This window comes from Schistocerca gregaria, chromosome 2 (genome assembly GCF_023897955.1).
Source record: "Schistocerca gregaria isolate iqSchGreg1 chromosome 2, iqSchGreg1.2, whole genome shotgun sequence".
Classification (NCBI taxonomy): Eukaryota; Metazoa; Arthropoda; class Insecta; order Orthoptera; family Acrididae; genus Schistocerca; species Schistocerca gregaria.
The window spans coordinates 266645513-266671074 of NC_064921.1; the positions used below are offsets into that span (position 1 = coordinate 266645513).

The following is a 25562-nucleotide window of genomic DNA, read 5'->3' on the forward strand; positions in this document are numbered from 1 at the left end:
TTCATATTTAAAAAAACCTTTTCAGGATGTCATGAAAATAATTCAACTCACAGAGGTCTGAGAGAGTTTTCTAGGGCAGAGGAGGGTGATCAGTGTCCTACAGCATTCAGTCTGCAGTCTACTACAGATGATCTCCTACACAATAATGAACATGTATTTTTTTAATGGACGACAACTGTATTACTACCAAAACTAACAGATGTACAGTTATGGAAAAATGGTTAATAATGTATTAAAAATAATTACTATGTGGTTTTCTACAAAGGGCTCATCAGCAGTAATAATAATAATAATAATAATAATAATATTATAATAATTGTTATTTATTTATTTATTTATTTACACGTCAAGTTCCATAGGACCAAATTGAGGAGCAAATCTCTAAGGTCATGTAATGTGTCAGTACATGAAATTACAACCTAAACATAATAACAGATGAAAATAAAATGCTTATGAACCTAAAACAAGTCAAGCAATAAGTTTAAGTAAACGCAATCAACAATACAACAAAAATCAGCTTAATTTTTCAAGGAAATCCTTGACAGAATAGGACAGATGATCCATGAGGAAACTCTTCAGTTTTGATTTGAAAGCATGTGGATTACTGCTAAGATATTTGAATTCTAGAGGTAGCTTATTGAAAATGGATGCAGCAGTATACTGCACACGAGTTAAATAAGTCTGATCCAAATGCAGGTTTGATTTCTGCTGAGTATTAACTGAGTGAAAGCTGCTTATTCTTGGGAATAAGCTAATATTGTTCACAAGAAATGACAGTATAAGGGGTTGACAAGAGGTTCGTGAACTTACACCATTTATTGCCCCAATCACCCATTTCTGAGCCAAAAATATCCTTTTAGAAAGAGAAGAGATACCCCAAAATATACTACCATATGACATAAGTGAATGAAAATAAGCAAAGTACACTAATTCTCATGTTGAACACTCACTTCAGATACCAGCATTACGTCTATCTGAACACCTAGAAGTTTGAACTGTTCTGTATCACTATTCATATTCCCATTGTGTGAAATTAAAATGTCAGGTTTTGTTGAAATGTGTGTTAGAAACTGTGAAAACTGAGTCTTAGTGTTATATGTAGATGAAGACGAAATGGGAGATACGATACTGCGTGAAGAGTTTGACAGAGCACTGAAAGACCTGAGTCGAAACAAGGCCCCCGGAGTAGACAACATTCCATTGGAACTACTGACGGCCTTGGGAGAGCCAGTCATGACAAAACTCTACCAGCTGGTGAGCAAGATGTATGAGACAGGCGAAATACCCTCAGACTTCAAGAAGAATATAATAATTCCAATCCCAAAGAAAGCAGGTGCTGACAGATGGGAAAATTACCGAACTATCAGTTTAATAAGCCACGGCTGCAAAATACTAACGCGAATTCTTTACAGACGAATGGAAAAACTGGTAGATGCAGACCTAGGGGAGGATCAGTTTGGATTCCGTCGAAATGTTGGAACACGTGAGGCAATACTGACCTTACGACTTATCTTAGAAGAAAGATTAAGAAAAGGCAAACCTACGTTTCTAGCATTTGTAGACTTAGAGAAAGCTTTTGACAATGTTGACTGGAATACTCTTTTTAAAATTCTAAAGGTGGCAGGGGTAAAATACAGGGAGCGAAAGGCTATTTACAATTTGTACAGAAACCAGATGGCAGTTATTAGAGTCGAGGGGCATGAAAGGGAAGCAGTGGTTGGGAAAGGAGTGAGACAGGGTTGTAGCCTCTCCCCGATGTTATTCAATCTGTATATTGAGCAAGCAGTAAAGGAAACAAAAGAAAAATTTGGAGTAGGTATTAAAATTCATGGAGACGAAGTAAAAACTTTGAGGTTCACCGATGACATTGTAATTCTGTCAGAGACGGCAAAGGACTTGGAAGAGCAGTTGAACGGAATGGACAGTGTCTTGAAAGGAGGATATAAGATGAACATTAACAAAAGCAAAACGAGGATAATGAAATGTAGTCAAATTAAATCGGGTGATGCTGAGGGAATTAGATTAGGAAATGAGACACTTAAAGTAGTAAAGGAGTTTTGCTATTTAGGAAGTAAAATAACTGATGATGGTCGAAGTAGAGAGGATATAAAATGTAGACTGGCAATGGCAAGGAAAGCATTTCTGAAGAAGAGAAATTTGTTAACATCGAATATAGATTTATGTATCAGGAAGTCGTTTCTGAAAGTATTTGTTTGGAGTGTAGCCATGTATGGAAGTGAAACATGGACGATAACTAGTTTGGACAAGAAGAGAATAGAAGCTTTCGAAATGTGGTGCTACAGAAGAATACTGAAGATAAGGTGGATAGATCACGTAACTAATGAGGAGGTATTGAATAGGATTGGGGAGAAGAGAAGTTTGTGGCACAACTTGACTAGAAGAAGGGATCGGTTGGTTGGACATGTTTTGAGGCATCAAGGGATCACAAATTTAGCATTGGAGGGCAGCGTGGAGGGTAAAAATCGTAGAGGGAGACCGAGAGATGAGTACACTACGCAGATTCAGAAGGATGTAGGTTGCAGTAGGTACTGGGAGATGAAGCAGCTTGCACAGGATAGAGTAGCATGGAGAGCTGCATCAAACCAGTCTCAGGACTGAAGACAACAACAACAACAACAGTGTTATATTGTTATTACTACAATAAAAACAATAATCATAGTGTAGGTAGTAATAAGTAGGGCAGCATCCTCAAAGTTTTTTTGTGTATGGATGGATGAGGATTGAAATTTTTAAAAAATGTGGGTTTCTAAACAACTATTTTCAACAACTTATCCACTCTTATCACAATGACTGCCTGAAAAAATACCAATAAGTTAATATATTTTATATTCACCTGAACATCTCAAATACTTCATTCTTAACACCTGGAACATTTCTACAATTGCATCTAAAGTGCATCTCAAAATGTATAAAAACAAAACCAAATGTTACGTGCTGCTTCTCCCATCTCTTTTTCTGTCAGTATATGAGTCTCTTCAAAATGCAATTCTATTTTAATGGAAATTATCTTTTTATTGGTGAGAAATTTTGATATGCACGACTTAGTAACTACATATTTTTTTCCTTTCAACCTGTATATTTTGCAGGAAAATCAGTCCTTTCTCTTACACTTTTCACACAATAAAACTGGAAACAGAAATCAATGAAACAGTGAAACTAGGAAGTATCTGTGAAATACAGTGACTACGACTTGCAGAGGGGCACAGGTTAGTTTTGACATTTTGTTACTTCATCAATAAACTCAGTCTTTTTGCTTCTCTTGTATTACATACAAGGACAAGTTGGAACATTCTCAACCTGTCACTGTGATAGCACCAACAGCACAGAAATTTTGCTTCTGTTACATTCGTACATGTTGAATAACAAAACAGGTAATGTATAAAATAGTTTTCGTTGTAAAGCTTTTTGACATCAGGCATGTAGTGTGCATTTCATGGAAATAACTAAATTAGAACATTGAGTTACCATCAAATTCCTTATTTTGGATAATTAATTGCCATCAGAAATGCATCTCAAGTTAGTGAAGGTACATACATACAAGGATGCATCTCATTTTTCAACAATTAAGATATTGTTTATTGAATTCAGTCATGCTGTACTTCTCTTGAACAAGATACACAAGAAGGATGTTCAAATATTGCACACAGAGATGGAAGTACTGTCAAATTACACAGTATGGTATTGTATGATCAGCGATTAAAAAGTACATGAAATAGCTGCTGCCAAAGACGTATCAGAAGAAAGAGTACAGTACATTTTACACGAAGACAATCTTTGTGCAAATTGGGTGCTGGAATTCTTGAATTATGAGCTATAGCAAATGTGGAAACAAATTTCTCAATAATGTTTGGACTCCTTTAAATAGATTCCAACTACATTTTTGCACCAATCTGTTACACACACTGGCACAGCACTTAACGCCAAAAATAAAACAATAACCAAAGAAATGGGTAGAAGATGGTGGCACTACAGCAAAAGGGGCAAATATAATTTCATGTGCCAGAAAGGTTGCAGTTATTGTTTTCTGGAATACAAGATGGATTATTCTAATAAGTCTATTTGCAAAGGAAGGAAAAAACAACAAATGATTACCTAATGGATGACAAACACCATGAGAAGAGATCTGGACTGGTGAAGACAAAATAAGAGCAGACAAACTGCCATAGAGACAACACACCTGCCTGTAAATGTGAAAAATGGGAAACTCGAACAATGGAAAGTCCAAAATGAAATGTGATAATATTACGAAAGGGTAGCTGCAAATCAGAATATAGCGGAAATGCTGAGTCGCAGATAGGCATAACAAAGAGGCCGCCAGCTGGTAAGCTTTTGGCCACACCGCCTTCATCAGAAACAGACAATGTACACACACACACACACACACACACACACATACACACACACAAGACCACAGTTTCTGGCTGCTAAGACCAGACTGAAGGATTTGAAGTACCTACTGTTGGGAAGTTAATATTATTCACCAGATGTGACATCCCCTATCTCACATACATTATCACATCTAAAGAAAGTTATTGTTGGAAAATATTTTGAGTCCAATGAAGATGTTATGGCAACTGTAGATGACTTTTTATTTATTTATTTTTCTTAAGGATTACACTTGAGGGGTTTAATTAACTCAAAAGAAAAGTATTTGACATATTTCATTTTCCTGAATGGGAAGTATATTGAAAAGTAGATGCACTTTTTACTTAAAAACAGTAGTTTAATGAAATGCTAACAATCTGCTACCTTTCTTGGTATATAGCTTGAATGAAGTGGTCATATTTAAACAAGCCATGTTACACAAACAACCATCTGATTCATAAGGAACAGAGATTTAAATATTTTCAATGTTACCAGTTCAATGTAAACAACTCTGTCCCACCCCTCCCCCTCTCAAAGAGAAAGAGGGAGAGGGGGAGGGGGAGGAGAGAGAGAGAGAGAGAGAGAGAGAGAGAGAGAGAGAGAGAGAGAGACTGTTGCATGTGTTTCCTATTATGTTGGAATGCATTAGGTAATGAGAAGAATGAGCATAATAACTGCTGGGTCTTGGGGGGGAATTAATTTGGCATGCAACCAATGCTCTTCTTCTTCTTCTTCTTCTTATTATTATTATTATTATTATTTTCCTCGTCCCCCTCCTCCATCTTTTTCTTCTCCTGTTTAGCATGTGATCTATTTTTTTGTGATTTGGCAAATGTTTTGTTATTATTTAATTATATGTTCGCATACCCTTCCTGATGCTACTGCTGTCAAGGGAGAACAGTAACACAGTAACATACATTATCTGTCCATGAATCAGGTACACTTTGTTCTGTTTGCTATCATATTTTAACTCTTTGTGTATCAAATCCTCTGATGTAGAATTTGGAGACCATCCCAGCCTTTTCCTACAAAAGTGTGGGAAACCACCAAGACACCACATACTTAGGCCAGTCAGTTTACCAGCCCCAAGTTGTTAATCCCCTGGGTACGAGGGTCGGTCAAAAAGTAATGCCTCCCATTTTTTTTCTACTTAAAAAAATTAAGTTAAGTGAAAAATTTGAATTTGGCGCCATTCCTCAAACCTTCTTCTGCAATCCACTGCAGTAGTAACTTTCTGTGTCAACAGGTGGCAGCACAGCAGAAGTTTGTAAGATGGCCGACATCGATGTTCGTTTGAGACAGCGTTGTGTGATTGAATTCTTGAATGCAGAAGGTGAAACGCCCATACGCATTCATGAAAGACTGAAGAAGGTGTATGGTGTTGTGACAGTGGATGTCAGCACTGTTAGACGATGGGTTCGTCGTTGTAAGGAAGCTGAAGGGCAAACACCGTTGACTGACGAAAAGCGGAGCGGCAGGCTGGTGAGTGCAGTGACTCCACACAACATTCAGCAAGTTGATGACATCATTCGTGGTGACCGTCGGGTGACTGCAGATGAAGTGTGTCGCATTATTTCTCTTAGTAAAGGCAGTGTGATCACGATTATTAAACAATTGGGGTACTCAAAAGTTGGGTTCCAAGAATGTTAACCGATCAGAAAAAGAGGCAAGGAAAACAATAGCCTCCCAACACTTGCAGCGCTTCCGTTTGGAGGGAGATGAGTTTCTGAAAAAAATTGTGACCGGGGACGAAACATGGGTGCATTTTTTTGAACCCGAATCAAAGAGGCAGTCAATGGAGTGGCGTCACACAAGCTCGCCGAGGAAGAAAAAATTCAAAACTGTGCGATCGGCAGGGAAAGTTATGGCAACAGTTTTCTGGGATACAGAGGGTGTGATTCTGGTTGATTTTTTGGAGCAGGGATGCACAATAAATTCTGTTCAATACGTCACAACCCTCAAAAAACTTAAAGCACGTCTTCAGCGAGTTCGCCCAACAAAATCAATGGCAGATGTTGTTCTTTTGCATGACAATGCAAGACCACACACCAGTCGTCACACCTCTGACGAGATTGTCAAAATTGGATGGGAAGTTTTGCCTCATCCCCCATACAGCCCTGACCTGGCACCATCAGACTTCCATCTGTTCGGGCCACTAAAAGAAGCTCATCGTGGGATTCATTTTGAAGATGAGGAGGCCGTCAAAACATCCGTGCGTCAATGGCTTAGGAAGCAGAGCTGTGATTTTTACCGTGCTGGGATACATGCCCTTGTTCAAAGATGGACCAAAACTGTAGAGATTGGCGGAGATTACATTGAAAAATGACAAAAATGATCCTCAATTTTGTGGTTTTCAACCTATGTAATTGCATTTAAATTTCCTGACAATTAAACGTAGAAAAAAAAAAGGAGGCATTACTTTTTGACTGACCCTCGTACATTTGCTGAGCTGTTTGTCTCACAAGCTGTCACATTATGCTATACGGGTACTCTTACTTCATTCAATAATGTTCAGTGGTGCTCATGTCTGGGCTTTGTTTTTCCCTGCCCAGAAAATCCACTTAGTTTTCTTGAAACAACTTCCTAGATGGGGTTGTTATCATGTCAGTACAGGAAAGGAGTGAATCCAACTGTGGCTGCTGAATGGAAAGCAAGCTTTTGCATAAAATGTTATGTAAGCACATGAATTCATTTTGCAACCAACCAAAAATAATGCTCGAAGCCCAACCCAGGGAGAAAAGTCCAAGACAATCATACCACCCACCAATTAAACATTAATGTCATCCACATCATATACTGTGTGACTCATTACTCAATGAAACCTATCCAACTGCTCCACTGAGAAATTAAAATATTGTTCACACTCTCCAAGCAATGTCACACATTTATTCTTGTAATAAGGGCCTTCTGACCAGCAGCTAAAAACCAAATGTTCTCTGATATCCAAACTGATACATTACTGATGGGTCATTACATCTCTGACATCAGTAACTGAGATGTAACAAGAGCCTTTGCAGTAAGTGAAATGCATGCCAGACAATTGGTTTACAGCTTTGGTGGCCAGTGACAATGGTAGCTATGTGCATGTGAGTTGTGGTGTTGTGAATGTGTCTGAGGTTTTTGTCCGAAAACTGAATATTTGTAACATTCTTTTTATTGTGCCTGTGTGTGACTTAATGGGTCCTCTATGTGGTGAGTAGCAATCTGTCCTTTTCACATAGTTGTTAATTAGTTTATACAGTGTGTTTTAGATTTCAGAAATTTCTATAAGTTTATTTCTCTGACATACAAGAAAGATGATAAGATTAATGGTTCCCTAATGCCTCCATCCTGCAATAATGTCAGTAGCAGTGGACTTGGACTTGTTTATCTCCTATATAATCTTTCTCACGGAGTATTCAAACCTACGGCTTTGGCAGTAATTAACTTATGTGAATGTGTGGTGTCTGTCCTTGTGGACATGTCCAAAAGAACAGACACGATGCAAAATCTGCAGCTATGATGCCTTCATTTACATAATAAGTAATTACATTCTCATAGTTAGTGTTGAGAGTGAATAACATTTATGGTGGACATCACAGTCCCCTTTGACGGTAAAATTATTTATTTAAAAAACCCTCTATTGCAATTTCACCCATGTGGCCATTATCAAGCAGATTACTGTACAATTTTTCAATACTCCATTTGATAATGGCCACATAAAAATTGCATTAGTGCATTTTATAAATAAATAATTCTACAGTTAAAGGTGATCATGATATACTTTAAAAATTCCACAGTAATATCCCATTTAAACTGACCCATTGTGAAAGAAAAAACATGTGAAATGTTGCAATGGAACTCCCTTACACCCGTGGAATGCTTCCAGTAGTTTGTGCAGACAGTTTTGGCTGCATGGTGCATAGTTATTTAAAAGCACAAATATAAGCAACATGATGTGCATTGCTTACCACTTGCTGCTGGAACTGTTGAGTCTGTTGCTGTGAAGGATGTGGTTGTCCTGGTCCCTGTGCTGCACCAGGGCCACCTGGGGTCCGGCCATATGGAGGAGCTGGTTGTCCCTGTGCTTGGGCCTGCTGTGCCATTGGGCCACCCATAGTTGTCATTGTCACGTTTGGAGCCTGTAAGAATGAATAACAATAATTTCTTTTTTTTAAATCCATAGCTATCAAAAAATAGAAGGGCCTGATTCTTCAATATGAAAAAATAAAACAAGTTAAAGTGTTACTAACCACGCAGAGGAGCAGACAGAGACAAAAAAAGCTTGCTAGAAATATTAGTCCGGCTTTAGTGCCTGGTGACATTGGCCCTGAAAGTGAGAGCTGCTGTTGTGTGTGTGTGTTTTCGACTTCTGAAGAAAGACTTCAAAAGCTGAAATATTTCTTGCATTCTTTTTCATTGTCCCTTTCTTTGACACAAAGCCACCCATATTTGGTGAGCAGCAATCTGTCCTTTTCAAACTGTTGTCATTCCATCCTGGACTTTCTATTATTTAAATTATCAGATTAAATGAATTATGATAAACTTCAATATTATGACAAGTATAGATTGCTACTCGCTATGTAGCACAGGTGTTGAGTTGCAGGCACACAGGTACAACAGAAAGTCTACTAAACAAGTAAGTTTCAGTTAGAAGCCTTCATTAGAATTAGACAAAACACACACACGCACACACACACACACACACACACACATATTCATGCAAACACAGATCACACATGCATTATGTGTGTGAGCTGCATTTGCCTGAAATGTGTTTACTTCAGGAGAGATCCTTCTCACTGAAAGCTTACATGTTTGGTAGTCTTTTTGTGGCTCCTGTTGCTACTCATCTCCGCTATATGGTGAGTAGCAATGTATCCTTTTCATATTATTGTCATTCTTCCATCCTGAATTGTCTGAAAGATCAGCTGTTAAAGAAAAGTCATTTTTAAAGATGCTCATTGTTGCTCAAGACCACCTTTGTTCAGTAAGTAATTATCTATCTTCATTGATATATGTATTTCTGGATTTTACTTTGCAGTAATTCATTTTGATATTTAGTTTTCATGCTGTCCATACTGCAAGTTCCTTTCTCACTGAGGGATGTGGTTGAGTCCTTAAAACATTGCACTCATATTCAAGAGTCTGTTAGTTGACACCGTTTTTATTTTTCACATTTAAACTTTTTTCCTTTGCTTATGGACCACATGTCACCTTTTCTCTCTACTTCTCTAAATATCCCTCACTGCACTACTCTCTTCATTCTTCCCTTTCAAAAAAGATGCATACTATTTCTGACTAAACTGATCTCCATTTACCTTTGAGCTATGAATTGTCCACAATTTTTTTTCAATTTTCCATAATTTCACGCTGCTTAGGCCATGTCACTTTGTACCAGCCCAGAAAGATGTGCCCTTCTCTCACCTCAGAAAAAATATTTAATGATTATTTAAAATTTCTTTTGACTTTTCTTGTATCATTTTTACCCTCCCTCTTTCTAATGCAAGCTGCACAGAAGTCACTAGATTGAGCCAACCATGATGAAGAACTTTTGAAACAATTCATAATGGGTGATGAATCAAGGGTTTATGATGAATCTGCAGAAAATCCTTTTTTAGCTACACTGCATAAAGGTTGAAAAGAAACACTGAAGAACAAAACAAATTTCCTCAAAAACAATACCATAGTCAAGAGTGGGTTGCATAGTGACCTAGTGACCTATGCATTTCAGAACCCATACCTCCCTTCTGTGATATCTGCTGGTTAATTTTACCAGATTTCCATATGGCCTGGCACTCAGAAAAGTGGCTGAACCTTCCCTGCTTTGCAGCGGAGGAATGGACTCAACCTGCTGTCTACAGCTGAAATGGGTACCGCTCAGGAGTCACTTGATTAAGCCAACAATGATGAACTTTTGAAGCATTTCATAACAGGTGATAAAATATGGATTAATGAATCTGGAGCTTGTTACCATGGACTCAGGGAATCTGATTGGATGAGCAGTTTTCACATCTGATATCATATGTATTGTTTAATGTTAAGTACAGTGCATTCACCAGGTAGGTGAATACTAAGACCATAGTCAGTTGAACTGATAAGAGTTTCTATCTGTGCCCCCCTCCTCCTTCCTCCTTCCCTGCTTCGGACCTATCTACCTTCCCTATCTCCAAATTATAGAACTTACTTAAAATATCATAAAATTTTATCTTAAACACTGAGTGTGATATGCAGAAAAAAATCTACACTCCAGAAAATCTAAAGAGACCCTGTATCTTATCAATAATGAACTTTGATATTTGCTAGCCTGTTTGGTCAGATGGTGCTTTACTAGAGTCCCAAATGGGCTTGGGTGATCTGCAGACATGCTAGCTGCCAGTACAAGTTTAACAGTAGCTCCCTTGCCCTTTGCACACAGGTTACATGTGGAGATAGTTCAATAAGGCTCAGTACCAGATCTGACGTCTTCGTCATTCAGCTGATCCCTGCATTTTAAGGTACGAAGATCACACTGATTGCAATTTAACACAGCTGTAAGCCTCAAGGTGTACGTGATTTGGTACCGTAAATTAAGCATGAAAATAAGCCTGTTTGTGCAGAGTTAATAGTAATGTGTAACATCTTACAACTGAAGGCAGACAATGATACACACACAGAATAAACAGCAAAAGCCAAAGCATCTAAAGAATGGAAGATAACACAAATCAAAGAAAAACAGTGTGGCTTTTTTAAGATAACATTAATGCATTACCATTAACTCTCCCTCTTTTGTTAATTATCAGTGTTACAACAACAACTTCTTAGCTCTAAGTAAGTCCTAACAAGGCCCTAAATTTTTCAAATTTTATTTTTACCTTGGGGCTTTGTTAGAACATCGGCTTGTTGGTCATTTGTGTTAATGTGCTTTAACATAATTTTCTTAGTAAAAACTTTCTCTCTCACAAATAAAATTTTCAAATCTATAAGCTTTAGTTTATGACAGAATTGTGGGTTCCTGCAAAGGCTTATTACTGGCATATTGTCTTCATAAAGTACAACAGCTCTTTGATTGCCAGAAAGACTATGATACAAATTACTGAGCCAACAGGCTTCACTAGTTACCATGCTTAAGGCTAAAAATTCAGATTCTGTTGGTGACAGAGACACTGTGGGTTGCTTCTTATATGCCCATGAAACACTACAACCCAAAACTTTGGAAAGATAGCCACTTGTGGACTTCCTGTCTACTCTGTCACCAACCCAATCAGAGTCTACACAACCGATAATAGGATCAGTACACTTTTCTTTCCTAGCATATGACAAACTAGTTTTAGGGCTCCCTTAATGTAATGCAAGACACGTTTCAAAACATTCCATAAAACCAGGCTTGCACATGATTGGTGCCGGCTTAGAACACTTATAACTACAAAAGTATCTGGTGTGGAGCCTAACGTAATCAGTGACCCTATTAATTTTCTACACCTTATTCTCAAAGTCTTCACCTTCAGGTTTTTCTCTTTTTTATAAACTGTGGTCAAAATTTTCCTCCCTGGGGTTCAAACAGAATTACAGTCAAATGTATCAAAAGCTTTCAACACTTTTTCAAGATATGTATTTTGACAACTAGTAACAGTACCTTCCCTTAAATTTTGAACAATATTCAGTCCCAAACAGTTCCTAATCACACCAAAATCTTTCATTTTAAAGTTATCACTGAATAACAGCTTTAAATTATCAATTTCACTCTGGGAAGTTGAAGCTATCAGCTGATCATCAATGTAGGCAAGTATGTATGCTTTATGGTGATTTTCTGTTTTTACATCCAAGCAATACCCAAAACCAGTTTTGACAAATCCTATACCAGTTATTACTGTGTGAAATTTAACATTCCAATTTTTGAGTGAGTCCTTTAAATCATACAGAGCCTTTTTAAGTTCACAAACTTTAACATTCACTTTACTGCAACATCCAGTAGGTAAGTTAACAAAAAAAAGTCTCCAACTACCTCTCCACAGACAAATGCACTACAAACATCCAGTTGATAGATGGGAAAGGAATTCTCATTACAAAAAACAGAAAAGGCCTCACTGAAGTTAGTTTCGTATTGGAAGCTTCGATGGAAACCTTTTGCTACAAGATGAGCTTTATAAGAAACATTACCTTTTTCATCCCTTTTTTGCCTAAAAACCCACTTTGTGTCAATAACATCACACTCATTTGGCTTATGTACATCATTCCATGTGTTGTTTTCTTCCAGGGCTTGCACATCTCTTGCTACGGCTTCTTTCCAATTTTTAGCTTCACTACAAGACATTGCTTCAGCATAGGCACTGGGGTTTTTATTATTCACCGCTGTCAACAGGCCTAGCTCATAATCCTCCAAGTAATCATGTGTTGAATTTTCCTCCTGGGTATGTCTTCTCGTTGTCAAAAACTGCATCTTCTTCTGCATCCTCAAGAGACGAGTCTCTGTCTTCACTGATTTCTTGATCTTCTCTGGACCGATTTGCATTTTCTTCCACCACTCCAGTCCTCATTTCTTCTTTCTGTTCCTCTGAATCTGAAGCTTTATCTATGTTCTCTTAATCACAACAAATAGTATCTGATTCTTTTACATGAAGATCAGTTTTCTTCTCCCTTCAGGTACTGCTGCTGCCAAGAAAACTACATCTTGATGCACCTCAGTTCTCTCTGTGGGAGGTATAAATATTCTGTACCATTCACATCATTATCATAACCCATAAACATACTGTCTTGTTTTTGAGGTCTAGTTTCAGACTCTTTTCTTTCGATACAAGGGCAGGCAAGCAAGTTCCAAATATTTTCAAATATGCTACAGGTAATTCTCTGCCATTAAAAGTTTCAAACGGAATTTCACCTTCTACAGGACTTGGACCAGTTCAATTTAGTACATAAGCCGCCGTGTTGACTGCTTCAGCACAGAAATGTTTGGCTATTCCTAAAATCACTGAACGAGCAACTTCAACCAAGGTGCACACTCCCCTTTTGGCTCTACCATTTTGCTATGGTATGCACACAACACTTCTTTGATGGATTATGCCATTCTCACTTAAAAATCTACCTAAGTCAGTATTCATAAACTCCACTCCATTATCACTCAGTTTTTACAGTGAAAGACCTAATCGAATCTTTAACTTCATTCTTCTGTTTCATTAAGAATACTTTGTGATAACCAGAATAGTCTTCCTTCAAAAGCAAAAAATGTCTTGCTCCTCCATGCAAATGCATCTCCATGGGTCTACAGATATCTGCATGAACCAGCGTGGTATTAGCTCTTGATGAACTGACAGGGAAAGGCAAGTGATGTTGTTTACCAGCCAAACATTCTTCACAAGTGAAAAAGTTGTCAATGAAGCTCACTCCTTCACGTGACATGAACTTTGCCCATGCATAATGCTCTGATCGCAAAATTTTGGTTGTCGTTTTGAAAGCCATATTCGTTCGTCACTTCCATTTCCAAGAAAGATATTTGAAAACAGAGCATATCAGGAACAGTGGAGTGACATGCAAGCTCTTGAATTTTGTAACTTTACCAGCAATAAATACATTTATGGAACCTTACTGTGAGGAAACACAAAAATCGGTGTTACTGCAGATGAATGGCAATCAAACAGCTACACAATTATTGAATCTGTTTTCAGAATCATACCTGTGAAAGTATAAACACACGTACATATCTAAAGAAAGATTTATTACTGGTATACACTGATGGAAAAAAATCACAGCACCAAAAAATAATTAATGTACTACATTAATGAAATTTCAGAAACACTTTTGTCTCGGTAACATATTTAAGTGATTAACATTGCAAGATGTTGGTGCCAGGTGCAGGTTGTGGGATAGAGTTCCTTACCTGTTGCACTTGGTTGTTCAAGACAAGGACAGTTAATGCTATTTGGGGATGATGCTGGAGTCGTCCGACAATGTCCCTTATGCGCTCGAGTGGAGGCGGATCTGGTAATTGAGCAGGCCAAGGCGACATGTCAACACTCTGCAGAGCATTTTGGGTTACAACAGAAGTACGTGGGTGAGTATTATCCTGTTGGAAAACACTCCCTTGAATGCTGGTCATGAATGATGGGCACAACAGGTCGAATCACCAGACTGGTGACAAATTTGCAGTCAGGGTGCAGGGATAACCACAAGAGTGCTCCTGCTGTCATACAAATTGCATCCCACACCATAATTTCAGGTGTAGGTCCAGTGTGTATAGCAAATAAGAAAGGTTGGTTGTAGGACCTCCTCCTAACCTACACAGCCATAACTGGCACTGAGACAGAACCAGCTTTCAATAGAACACACGACAGACCTTCGCCCTGGCCTCCAACAAGCTCTCGCTTGACACCACTGACATAACAAACAATGGTGGTTTGAGCTCAGTTTTATGCATGGTACAGGGCGTCTAGCTTGAAGCTGTCCTTGTAGTAACTGATTTGTAACGTTCACTGTGTCACTGTCATGCCAATTGCTGCTCAAACTGCGGCAGCAGATGCAGTACGATATGCTGTAGCCATAGACCAAACACAATGGTTTACACTCACAGTAGTGCCATGTGGCTGTCCAGAGCCCAGTCTTCTTACGACCGTACATTCTCGTGACCACCGCTGCCAGCAATCATGTACAGTGGCTACATTACTGCCAAGTCTTTCTGCAATGTCACAAAAGGAACATTCAGTTTCTCGTAACCCTATTACACGACCTTGTTCAAACTCAATGAGGAGTTGATGATGGTGTCTGTGTAACCTTAAAGGCATTGTTGACTAACATCAAGTCACCATGTCCAGCCACAAAGGTAACTAACACTCATGACTGTTAGGGTGTGTATTTAAAAAAAAAAACAGACATGATATGCATCTTCACAGTGGTGCTAATAGTGTCACTCTTAAGCAATCCACATGAAATTTAAACAGAAACCATCTTTCAGATGTAGAAACACGTCTGCCAAATGTCATTTATGTTGCACAACTTCTTCTTGGTGCTGCAGTTTTTTCCATTAGTTATTTATGCCACATAAAGACCAAGAAACACAAAGACAAGTACAGCAATAAAAAACATTTCAGGGGACCACAACCTGACTATCTAACCCATGTTAATTTAGGCAAGTATATGACCCATTTCTGGGGGAAAAAAAAACCTATTTGAGGCAGGACCTTAAAAAATTTTACTGTATGTGACATGGTGATAATAGAGTCAATTGTACTAAAATCTACTTTACCCATTTTATAGTTTTTAAGAAATACTTTTTTTAAACTTATTAACAAAAAATATAAAGTTTTTCTGCAGAAAATATTTTTTTGTGAACTTCCTAATGGGGGAATACTAATGAATGTAGTACCAGAGGTGGCTTTTTATGTTATGCAGAGTCTCTGAAAATTTCATTTATTTATCTATGATAATTTCTGATATAATGGGGCATACATACTGAAAATTTTAGTCTGCGGAAAATTGACTTTAAAGAAAAAAACTTTTGAAATTTGTTACTTACAGTTAATTAAAACTGTCCTGCTGCATATGATGGCCCTTCTTTGGCCTCAAGCAGGTCTTCCAGCTTCTTTTTCACCTTGCTTTCTTGGCCATATTAGATGCAGACCTGCCTGCACCAGTTATCCTCATTTTATCGTGTTGCAGCCCAGTGATCATATTTTCACCAGGATTAATTCCCAACTTTTCCAGTACCCAACACTTTCCAATATCTCCACAACTGAATGTAATAACAGCATCATGAACTCCTAGTTTCACTGTATGTGTGCCTACAAATACAGTTTTGGGTTCTGTCTCTCCCCATGGAGACATTTCCTTAGAAGGTGAGGATGAGCCAAGTCTCTGAAAATATGCTTAATTGCTGTAATAACAGCAGCAGGAAGAGAATGCTGGTGAGAGTAAGATTCTCCAGTTGCCTGAGCCCTGTTGTATTTGCACCACAAATTTTCTCCTGATGGACACAATCCATGACATGGCTTATCATCAGTAGAGGACTTATGGAAGAAAATGATCCAAACATCTCTCTACATTACCTCGAGATTTTTCTTTATTTCTCCTAATTGCCTGCCCATAGTATACCTGCAAGTTTTCTGTTTCAGTTTTAGTTAACTGACCCTGTCCGGTCAACAATTTTCCATCTTCTAATTTTTTCCTCTCATATCAACAGTTACTTTTCTCAGCCTTGTTCCCAAACTTTTTGAACGTGGCTACACATTCTATTTTGCTAACAATGGCAACTCCATATGGTTTAGAGTTCACCACATTGTTGTATACCTTACTGTCACCATTGCCCAAATATTTGGTGTACCATGTGCTTCCTGTTTCTACAGAGCGATGAAATATTTGTTGTATTCCATGAACTTCCATACCACCACTTGTTCCTCTAAAATTAGCCACACAGTTGTGTTCTTTATGTTCATTGACTTTACAACATTTGCAATATTTAGACATTATCTCCACATCTAACACTTTACCAGTGTCTACACTTGTGGCAGTCACTACTCCATTCAGAGAAGTATGTCCTCTTTTCCGCCAACTTTCATCAAGTGCAACTGCAATATCTGAACATCCATCATTTTCTTCCACTGCTTCCCTAGCAGCCAGTTTCATGCTTTCCTCACTGAGCTCACATACAGCTTTCTCTAATATTGCAGTCAGTTTTTCAAATTTATTTGGTGGTTGATGTAAGTTCATCACTGAACAAAATGTTCTCCCTGCAGCCATGCCCTTGCCAGTGGATTGTAAGGCATAAACTAATCTATTATTGATTTCATAAGGGCCACTTGTGTCTGGTTTTGAAGAACTCGTGAATGAAATCACAGCTGAGCATTTAGTGCAAATTAAATCCAAAGCAATTGCTAGGCCTTTTCTCCCACTGGCACTCTCACAAATGTTCACACTCTGTGCCTCACCACACTGTCTACACTGTACAAATTTAGAAATTACATCTAATAATATTCTCAAATTTATAATAACGTTACTGCACCCTATGTCACTTACAGTAAATTCATTGTAACTCTCTTGAAATGGTGAGAACTTCTTTGATGATGCACTTTTTGAATAATTACAATTAGAAACATCATTGCTAGGCGACATGACATCTTGTACAGAAAGCTTTCTAAACTTGTTTCCTCTAAATTGTCGTTTCATCATCTTCAATAAACACAACAAAACACACGTAAACAAGCACTGCAAATGTAAGCATAACAACTACTCGCAATCACACTTGAGCAAAGCTGACCACATGTTTGAAAGCGTGTTGTTTACAGAGAGCAGAAACAAAACAATACCGGCCGTTGCATTCCAACGATAGCCAACACACTCGGGAGTAAAAAAGAAAATCCCTAACATGCAATGTAGTGGATATAAAGATATAAAATATATGCAGGAAAGTGGGTGACAGAAAAGTGGGCATGGCAGATAAACACACTTGGTAGGAAAATGCTAAATTTTTTTTTTCCAGCAAAATCCTTTTCAGAGTACTTAAATAAAACCCTAATCTATTGAAATATGATGAAAACTGAAAATCAATTTCTTTAAATCTGAACCATGGTGTGGCCCCTTAACTGTACGATGAAAATTATAAAAGTTACAATGTATCTAATCAGACAGGCAACAGCCAATAAAATTAAGGTCACAGCTGCTAAACTCATGAAGCTAAAGAGCAACGAAATACCTTAAATTGAAGATCTCAACAAGATTTACTATGTATTGCAGAATCAAATGAAATGGTAGTTTGAACATGTGTTCAGAATTATACTATGACAAGCCTCAAACACTCCATTTACACAGCAGAGACAATAATACACATACCAGGCAACCATATGATTTACATACTACCAGTTTGTACATTAAAAAGCTTCTCTGCACAAATTGAGAGAGAGAGAGAGAGAGAGAGAGAGAGAGAGAGAGAGAGAGAGAGAGAGAGAGAGAGAGAGTATAAAAGCATTCTTGTCCAGTGGACCTAGGTCAGTTATTCATCTGCAGTCATGGGCAACAGAACTATATGACTTTTGTTTCATGATCTGGAATCTAATTCTGGGCCACAGCATGCTGCACTGCTATGGTGGTAGATTATTCCATGTAGTGGGACTTAAGAGACGGAATGGTGATCAGCTGACATGCAGTTTAAGCACTATCTCGTATTATTGTTTTGAATGAGGTAGTGTGCTTTATAAAGTTATGTGCTGATTCCACATTCTGGATCTTTTATATTTATTAATTTGGAGTATGGGTCAGCTAGTAAATTAACATTCATCAATGTTAATATTTCGCGAAGTAGACCACTGACTGAATTTTACTTAGTGCATTCTAATGCTTTTATTAATTAGTACTGAATTTTTCAATGAAATCACAACTAGACATCATGGTGCAATCGCACACAACTGCTGGACAGTAATTTGCTGAGTCTATGAACCAAACCCCCTTTCCCAATTCCTGACATAAAATAACAAAGCTAAATAATGTTTTTATCAGTGGTGTAAACTTGCAGCACTAACTAAGCTGGTGGTGTTCTTCTTCTGAGGGAACTTGTCTGCAAACTGATTCCCAACTCTGTACCCATAATAGCACTTTGTGATGAAAGGATCCCAGTAGCTAGAGGAGGAGACAATAGAAGGCCCTTTATAATGAAACAAAACATGATTACTGAGTAATGTCATACACCTTGGGAGATACAAAAGGACCTCTTAAGATGATATCTGCACAGAAACGAATCTTGTATAGCCACCTCCAATAGTGCCAAACTGCTTAGAGGGGAGCTGCCTGCTTCTCTGATATTCCAGCACGAGACAGGCTTTCTTCTACATTGTTCCAAAGTTTTCAGTGTTGATGGCTCGGCAACCTAGTGGAATAAACTTTCAACAGGTTCTGCACAAGCTTTATGACTGTATTGCTATTCAAATGCAGTCAGTTGGTTGTCAACAGCCCCAATTTCCTTACTGAGGATACATTTGGGCAGTCTGGTTTCAGGTTATGCTCTTTCAAGAAGGCTGTCAGATTGGCAAGTGATTTCTGAAGAGTATGTCTTCCATCACTTCCCATCAAACAGTATTTGTGAGGGAATGAGAGCAGAAGGTGGTACCAACTGTGCATGTGAGCATATCTGTATGTATGCGTTCAAGCAAGCACTAAGTGTGTATTAAAAGTAGAAAGAAGATCAGTCAAGGCTCAGAATCTAATGAGTTTGTACAACCTTTAATAAGTGTGCTTATGCACCACCAATGATTCGTCTGCAAGAGAATTTTTGCTTATTGTCATTTTGGTATATTCTTCTCAACCTGGAATTTTACCCACTACTGTACAGCCAGTATACGTGATTTTCATATAATGCATACCTGCAGATAAGGAGGGCGTGCATTTGGTTGCCCAAGAGCTCTCTGTTGTTGTGCAGCGAGGGCACCCTGTGGACCAGTCATGTAATCGGCAGCAGTGCGCTGCCCAGCCATCATAGACTGTGGAGGTTGTTGCTGGGCTTGTTGCGGCTGTTGTGGTTGCTGCTGCTGCTGTGTTACAAAGCCTCCACCCTGGAATCCTGCCATCATTCCTTGTGGCTGCTGGCCCATCAACTGCTGCTGAGTCACCATTTGAGGAGCACCTTGTCCAGCATAGCCACCATATCCTTGATTCATGCCTGTAATCAGAAGCATGATAGTTTACAAGTATGTTCATTAGGGTTGGTAGGGAAGTGTGGGGAAAAAAAATCAACAAAGCTCTTCTGCTAAATATTACATTGTCACCAGTTCATGTAAGTTCTGACACATGACAAGAAATCTATCTGGTAAGTGGCTGCCACAACTCAGCTGCATCAACAAGTGGCGGTGCACCACTTGTAAACAACTGTACCAACTGTAAATCAGCTGAAGTGATAAATGGGAATCATCTTGTTGAACATTTAGCATGTAATACAGCTTTGGATTTTCATGTTGACTCTGAAAAACTATAGAACTGCCTCTTACTCATGTATATTTCAAAGCAAATGAACACAAGGAGAGCAGCTGCCTTAGCAGATAGTGGTAGGGAGGAGGTAGGGAAGGACAAATGTGGAGAGGAAGGGGTAATGACATTACCCGCTCCCCCTCCTCCTCTTCCTCCCTCTCCCTTTCCCACCCCTCTCCCTTTATCTCGGCCCTACCTATCCCGCTCATCTCCATATTCCTCTCCTTTCTCCCCCTCCCCCCCCCCCCGTCCCCCCCCCCCTCTCCCTCTGATATGCTCTCTCAGACATGCTCCATACACTCAGTTCCTTCTGTCTTGTTATGCAGCCACCGAATCATCTGTTGAAAGATCTGCCTCACACTATCCCGCTGCCTCCTTCTTGCGTCGTGTGCCCTTCGCTACACCTTCTCACCTCCATCTGCCCAAGCAACTGCAATTGATAATCGACAGTCAGTCCCGCAAAGGCCATGGTTGTGTGCGTTTAGGTGTCTGTGGGGTTGTGTGTCTGTGTGAAAGTGTGTACTTCCACTAGTAAAAGAGCAATAGATTAAAAGTCAGTATAAATACTCTTCACTGTTGTGAGTTTCTGTGTGCCACCTACCAGTCAGCTATAGTGAGGGGGTCGTCTTTCATTCATTTTATCTAGTAAGTAAATATATCACCTACTTCTAACAATGGAATAAGTAAAGGTAATCACACATAACATAACTGATGCACTGATTTGTGGACGGGCTTATAAACAATATTTGGTAGTTAGCTTTACGGAAACGTCCTCCTTTAGAGCTATAAAACAGGATATTTTCCTAAATCTAAGGGCCAAATCTGGTTTAGGAACCCGTTTACCACTCAACAGATCGACTACATACTGAGTTGTTATCCACAATCCTGTTGTTTGTATTCCACCTGGGATGTTGCAGTACGGCATCAGTATCATGTAATTCTTTGCAGTATACAACTGTCAAATAATTCTGACATTTTATTAGAATAAATCTGATTCATGGAAGTGAACATTATGTCAAAATGGTGGTGTGTTCACACAGATGCTACAATAACATCTCAAGCTTATCCCAGTATTGATGGTGAAAGTGAGGTTATGAGATACTGTCAGTCAATGTCAGAATATAGTGGCAGCATTAAGGAACTAGTTATAATAGTAGAGTTTATTGATGACCAAAGAAAAATTAATAATGATTGTTTTTGAAAACGTTATATGGTAAATTTTCACACAGCTGAAAAGTGTCGACAAGACAAAAACTTTTTACTAGCTCGTGAAAATACATACACATAAACACATCAAAGTGTCAAACAACGTAAAAAAACAGTATTTTTCTCTTTTAACACAGCTAGATTTTCTCCATTAAAAATGATATATGGAGTAATCAAAAACTTTCCATTTGAAGACCGTACATGCCAGAACCGATATTTCAATCAGATAAAATTGCTTTAAGAATTAAGGTAATCACCCAACTAAGGCGCCGTGTCCCATTACGTGAAGAGGTCCATTACTGCCTGCTGTGTATCCCAGTGTGACTGGAATCGTCAACCCTTCAAGACCTTTTTTAAGGAACTGAATGTGTGATAATCACATAGAGAGAGATCAGGACTAGAGGATGGGTGCTCTAGTGTCTCCCACTTGACTTGGCATAACTTCTGAGTGACAACATTTGTGATATGGGGATTTGTGTGATCATAAACCAGCAGCACAGAACATGGTGCACCTTCCACAATGGTGGTTTCAGACGGACATGCAGCCCCATACAAATTTTTTCTTCTCTAACAAATGGTTAATGGTGTTTGTCCTTCGGCAGCTAAGATTTATTTATTTATTTATTTATTTCATTTCATGTTCCATAGATCCTTGTAGCGAGTGAACCGCAAGGATATGGAACGTGTCAGATTCCACATAGTTCAAATATAACTTGTATAAATACAATAGAAAGATACAATGTAAATAAAAATAAACTAAACAATAGCACAATCAATTATCAGAAAATTGTGTTTCACATGTTAAGGACGAGTAATATCTTTATGATATGGAATGTGTCAGATTGTACACAGTTGAAATATATCTTACATAAATAAAAAGATACAATGTAAATAACATATCAGCTAAACAACAGCACATTCAATTAACAGAACAGTTTTGTTCCACATGTTAAGGATGTGTAATATATACAGGAGTCAAGATAAACTAAATATTCCAAAGGAAATACAGGAATACCAATAAATAACTGCCATGTGCCTATGATAGGACTCAAAATAAAATTAATTATACTAAGTTTACAACACTTACAAATTTATTGATTATATACATTTTCTTTCACATATTTGTCAACTGTATATAAAGATTTCTCTATCAGGTAATCCTTAAGAGTTTGTTTGAATGCTAGCAATCTTTTGCGAAGGCATTTGATGTGTGGTGGGAGAGCATTAAACAGCTTAATGCTGGAGTAATGAGCTCCTTTTTGAACCATAGTGAGGCTTTTTAATTCAATGTGCAGACTGTTATTGGTTCTTGTGTTATAGTCATGAAATTGGCTGTTATCTTTGTAGATAGAAGGGTTTTTACAAACGAAAGTTAACGAGGAAAAGATATATTATGAGGAGGTGGTAACGATCTCCATCTTTTGAAACAAGTGCATGCCAGAGTGCCTGCGATGTACACCACTCATTATTCTAATTTTTTTTTTTCAGTAAAAATTTTCTTTGCGAGAGGTTAGTTCCACCATAATACAATAGCACATGACATTAATGAATGAAAATAGCTGAAGTACGAAGCCTTAATAATGTCTACTTCAGCCACTGAAGCAATAATCCATAGTGCAAATATTGCTGAGCTAAGTGTTTTATAAAGATAAAGGATGTGTGCTGACCAGTTACATTTGCTGTCTATACACGCACCCAGGAATTTTGTAACCTCAGCTTTTTGTATTTCTTGACCTCTATACTTAATGTTAATTTCTTTGTGGAGTATGGAATCTCATATAAAGGATTTTATCTGTGTTGAGTGAGAGACCATTTGAAGAAAACCAGTTGTCTGTAAAATCATCAATTATAATTGTAGTGTCATATGCAAAAAGAGTAAATTTACTGTTTGTATGAGAACAAAGTGGGAGATCATTAATGAAGATGAGAAATAGCAGTGGATCCAAAACAGAGCCTTGTGGCACACCACAACTTACTGAGCCCCACTCAGATGAAGCAGGTTCTCTGGATGAGCCATTCAGCATTGCAGTCTGCTTTTGGTCCTTTAGGTATGATTGGAGCCACAAACCTATGGTACCACCCAAACCATAATATTCTGCCTTTTTCAAAAGGATGAGATGGTTTACATAATCAAAGGCTTCTGAGAGGTCACAAAAAAACCTCCTGGAGACATTTTTTGTTCATGGCTTCCAGAATTTGATAGGTGAAACAGGATACTGCTTTTTCTGCAGAAAGACCAGCATGAAATTCAAACTGACTCTCATTTAGGATATTGTGAAAGCTAGGAAGATTGACAATTAACCTGCGCATAAGTTTTTCAAGAATTTTTGAGAAAATGGTTAAGAGGGAGATTGGGCGATAGTTTGCAACATTGTTTTCCTCATATTTTTAAAGAGTGGTATCACTACAGCTAGTTTTAGCCTGTCGGGGACTATTCCTTCTTGCAGAGATGTATTGAAATGTTGCATAAGACTGGACTTATATATTTGTAGTAATATTTCACTATTTCACAGGAAATATTGTCCATGCCATGGACTAAATGAAGTAATAATTCTTTCAATCTCTTTTACTGTAACATGAGGTAAGGATAATTGTGGCGGTCTATTACTGATAGCTTTCTGTAGAAGAGCCAATGACTCATCCCCAGAACCTTTACAGCCTGTCTTCTCTGCTGCTGACAAAGAGTGCCTGTTCTGTAACCATTTCAGGTTTCTTTACAATACTGGTACCTGTATCCCGTTTTTTCGCCAGTTTGCCGCTTTATTACATTCCAAATTGTTTTTATTTTGTTGTCAGACTTATCAATTTCAGACTTAATGCACATTTTTGACTTATTTATTACCTTCTTTAGGATGCTACAGTAAAGGTTGTAGTGCTGACATTGCTTTGAATCATTACAAGTTCTGAGGGAATAATATAGCGTCCTCATTGCTCTGCAGGATGTTTTTATTCCTGCAGTGATCCATGACTTATGGACAGTGCTTACATGACTGTTTCTAATTATTTTTTTGGGAAATGTGGCTTCAAAGATAGACATAAATTCATTCAGAAATGTATTATACTTTTTGTTCACATCTGTTTAATTGAAAATTGGTCTCCAGTCTATATGTTGCAGGCTGGTGTTGAAAATTTGGAGGGTTTCGCCATTTATTATCCTAAAAGATTTTCAAGAATTTTCAGAACTGTTGCTCAGATTGATGTCAGTGAGAGTAAGCAATTGATCAGCATGATCAGAAAGGCCAAGAATTGGATGTACACTCATATTGTTGACTCTTGACGTATCTATAAATACACTACTGGCCATTAAAATTGCTACACAATGAAGATGACGTGCTACAGACATGAAATGTAGCTGACAGGAATACGATGCTGTGCTATGCAAATGATTAGCTTTTCAGAGCATTCACACAAGGTTGGCGCCAGTGGTGACACTTACAACGTGCTGACATGAGGAAAGTTTCCAACCAATTTATTATACACAAACAGCAACTGTTGCCTGGGGAAACGTTGTGATGCCTCGTGTAAGGAGGAGAAATACGTACAATCACGTTTCCGACTGTTAAAGGTCAGATGGTACCCTATCGTGATTGCGGTTTATCGTACCGCAACATTGCTGCTCACGTTGGTCGAGAGCCAATGACTGTTAGCAGAATATGGAATCGGTGGGTTAAGGAGGGTAATACGGAACGCCGTGCTGGATCCCAACGGCCTCATATCACTAGCAATCGAGATGACAGGCATCTTATCCGCATGTCTGTAACGGATAATGCAGCCATGTCTTGATCCCTGAGTCAACAGATGGGGACGTTTGCAAGACAACAACCATCTGCACGAACAGTTCAACAACGTTTGCAGCAGCATGGACTATCAGCTTGGAGACCATGGCTGCAGTTACCCTTGACGTTGCATCACAGACAGGAGCGCCTGTGATGGTGCACTCAACGACAAACCTGGGTGCACAAATGGCAAAACATCATTTTTTCGGATGAATCCAGGTTCTGTTTACAGCATCATGATGGTCACATCCGTGTTTGGCGACATCGTGGTGAACGCACATTGGAAGCGTGTATTTG

The 25562-nt window shown here is 38.4% G+C and overlaps 1 protein-coding gene across 4 annotated transcripts in view; it reads right to left on the bottom strand.

Moving 5' to 3' along the window:
* LOC126336849 (mediator of RNA polymerase II transcription subunit 12) overlaps positions 1–25562 on the bottom strand; it is a 356148-nt gene that overhangs the window by 4077 nt on the left and 326509 nt on the right. For all 4 annotated transcript variants that reach the window (XM_050000939.1, XM_050000937.1, XM_050000940.1 and 1 more), the window contains 2 exons: positions 19683–19978; positions 8337–8507 (listed from right to left, as the gene is read on the bottom strand). In XM_050000939.1, the coding sequence (XP_049856896.1) occupies positions 8337–8507; positions 19683–19978 (467 nt within the window). The remainder of the gene's footprint in view (positions 1–8336; positions 8508–19682; positions 19979–25562) is intronic.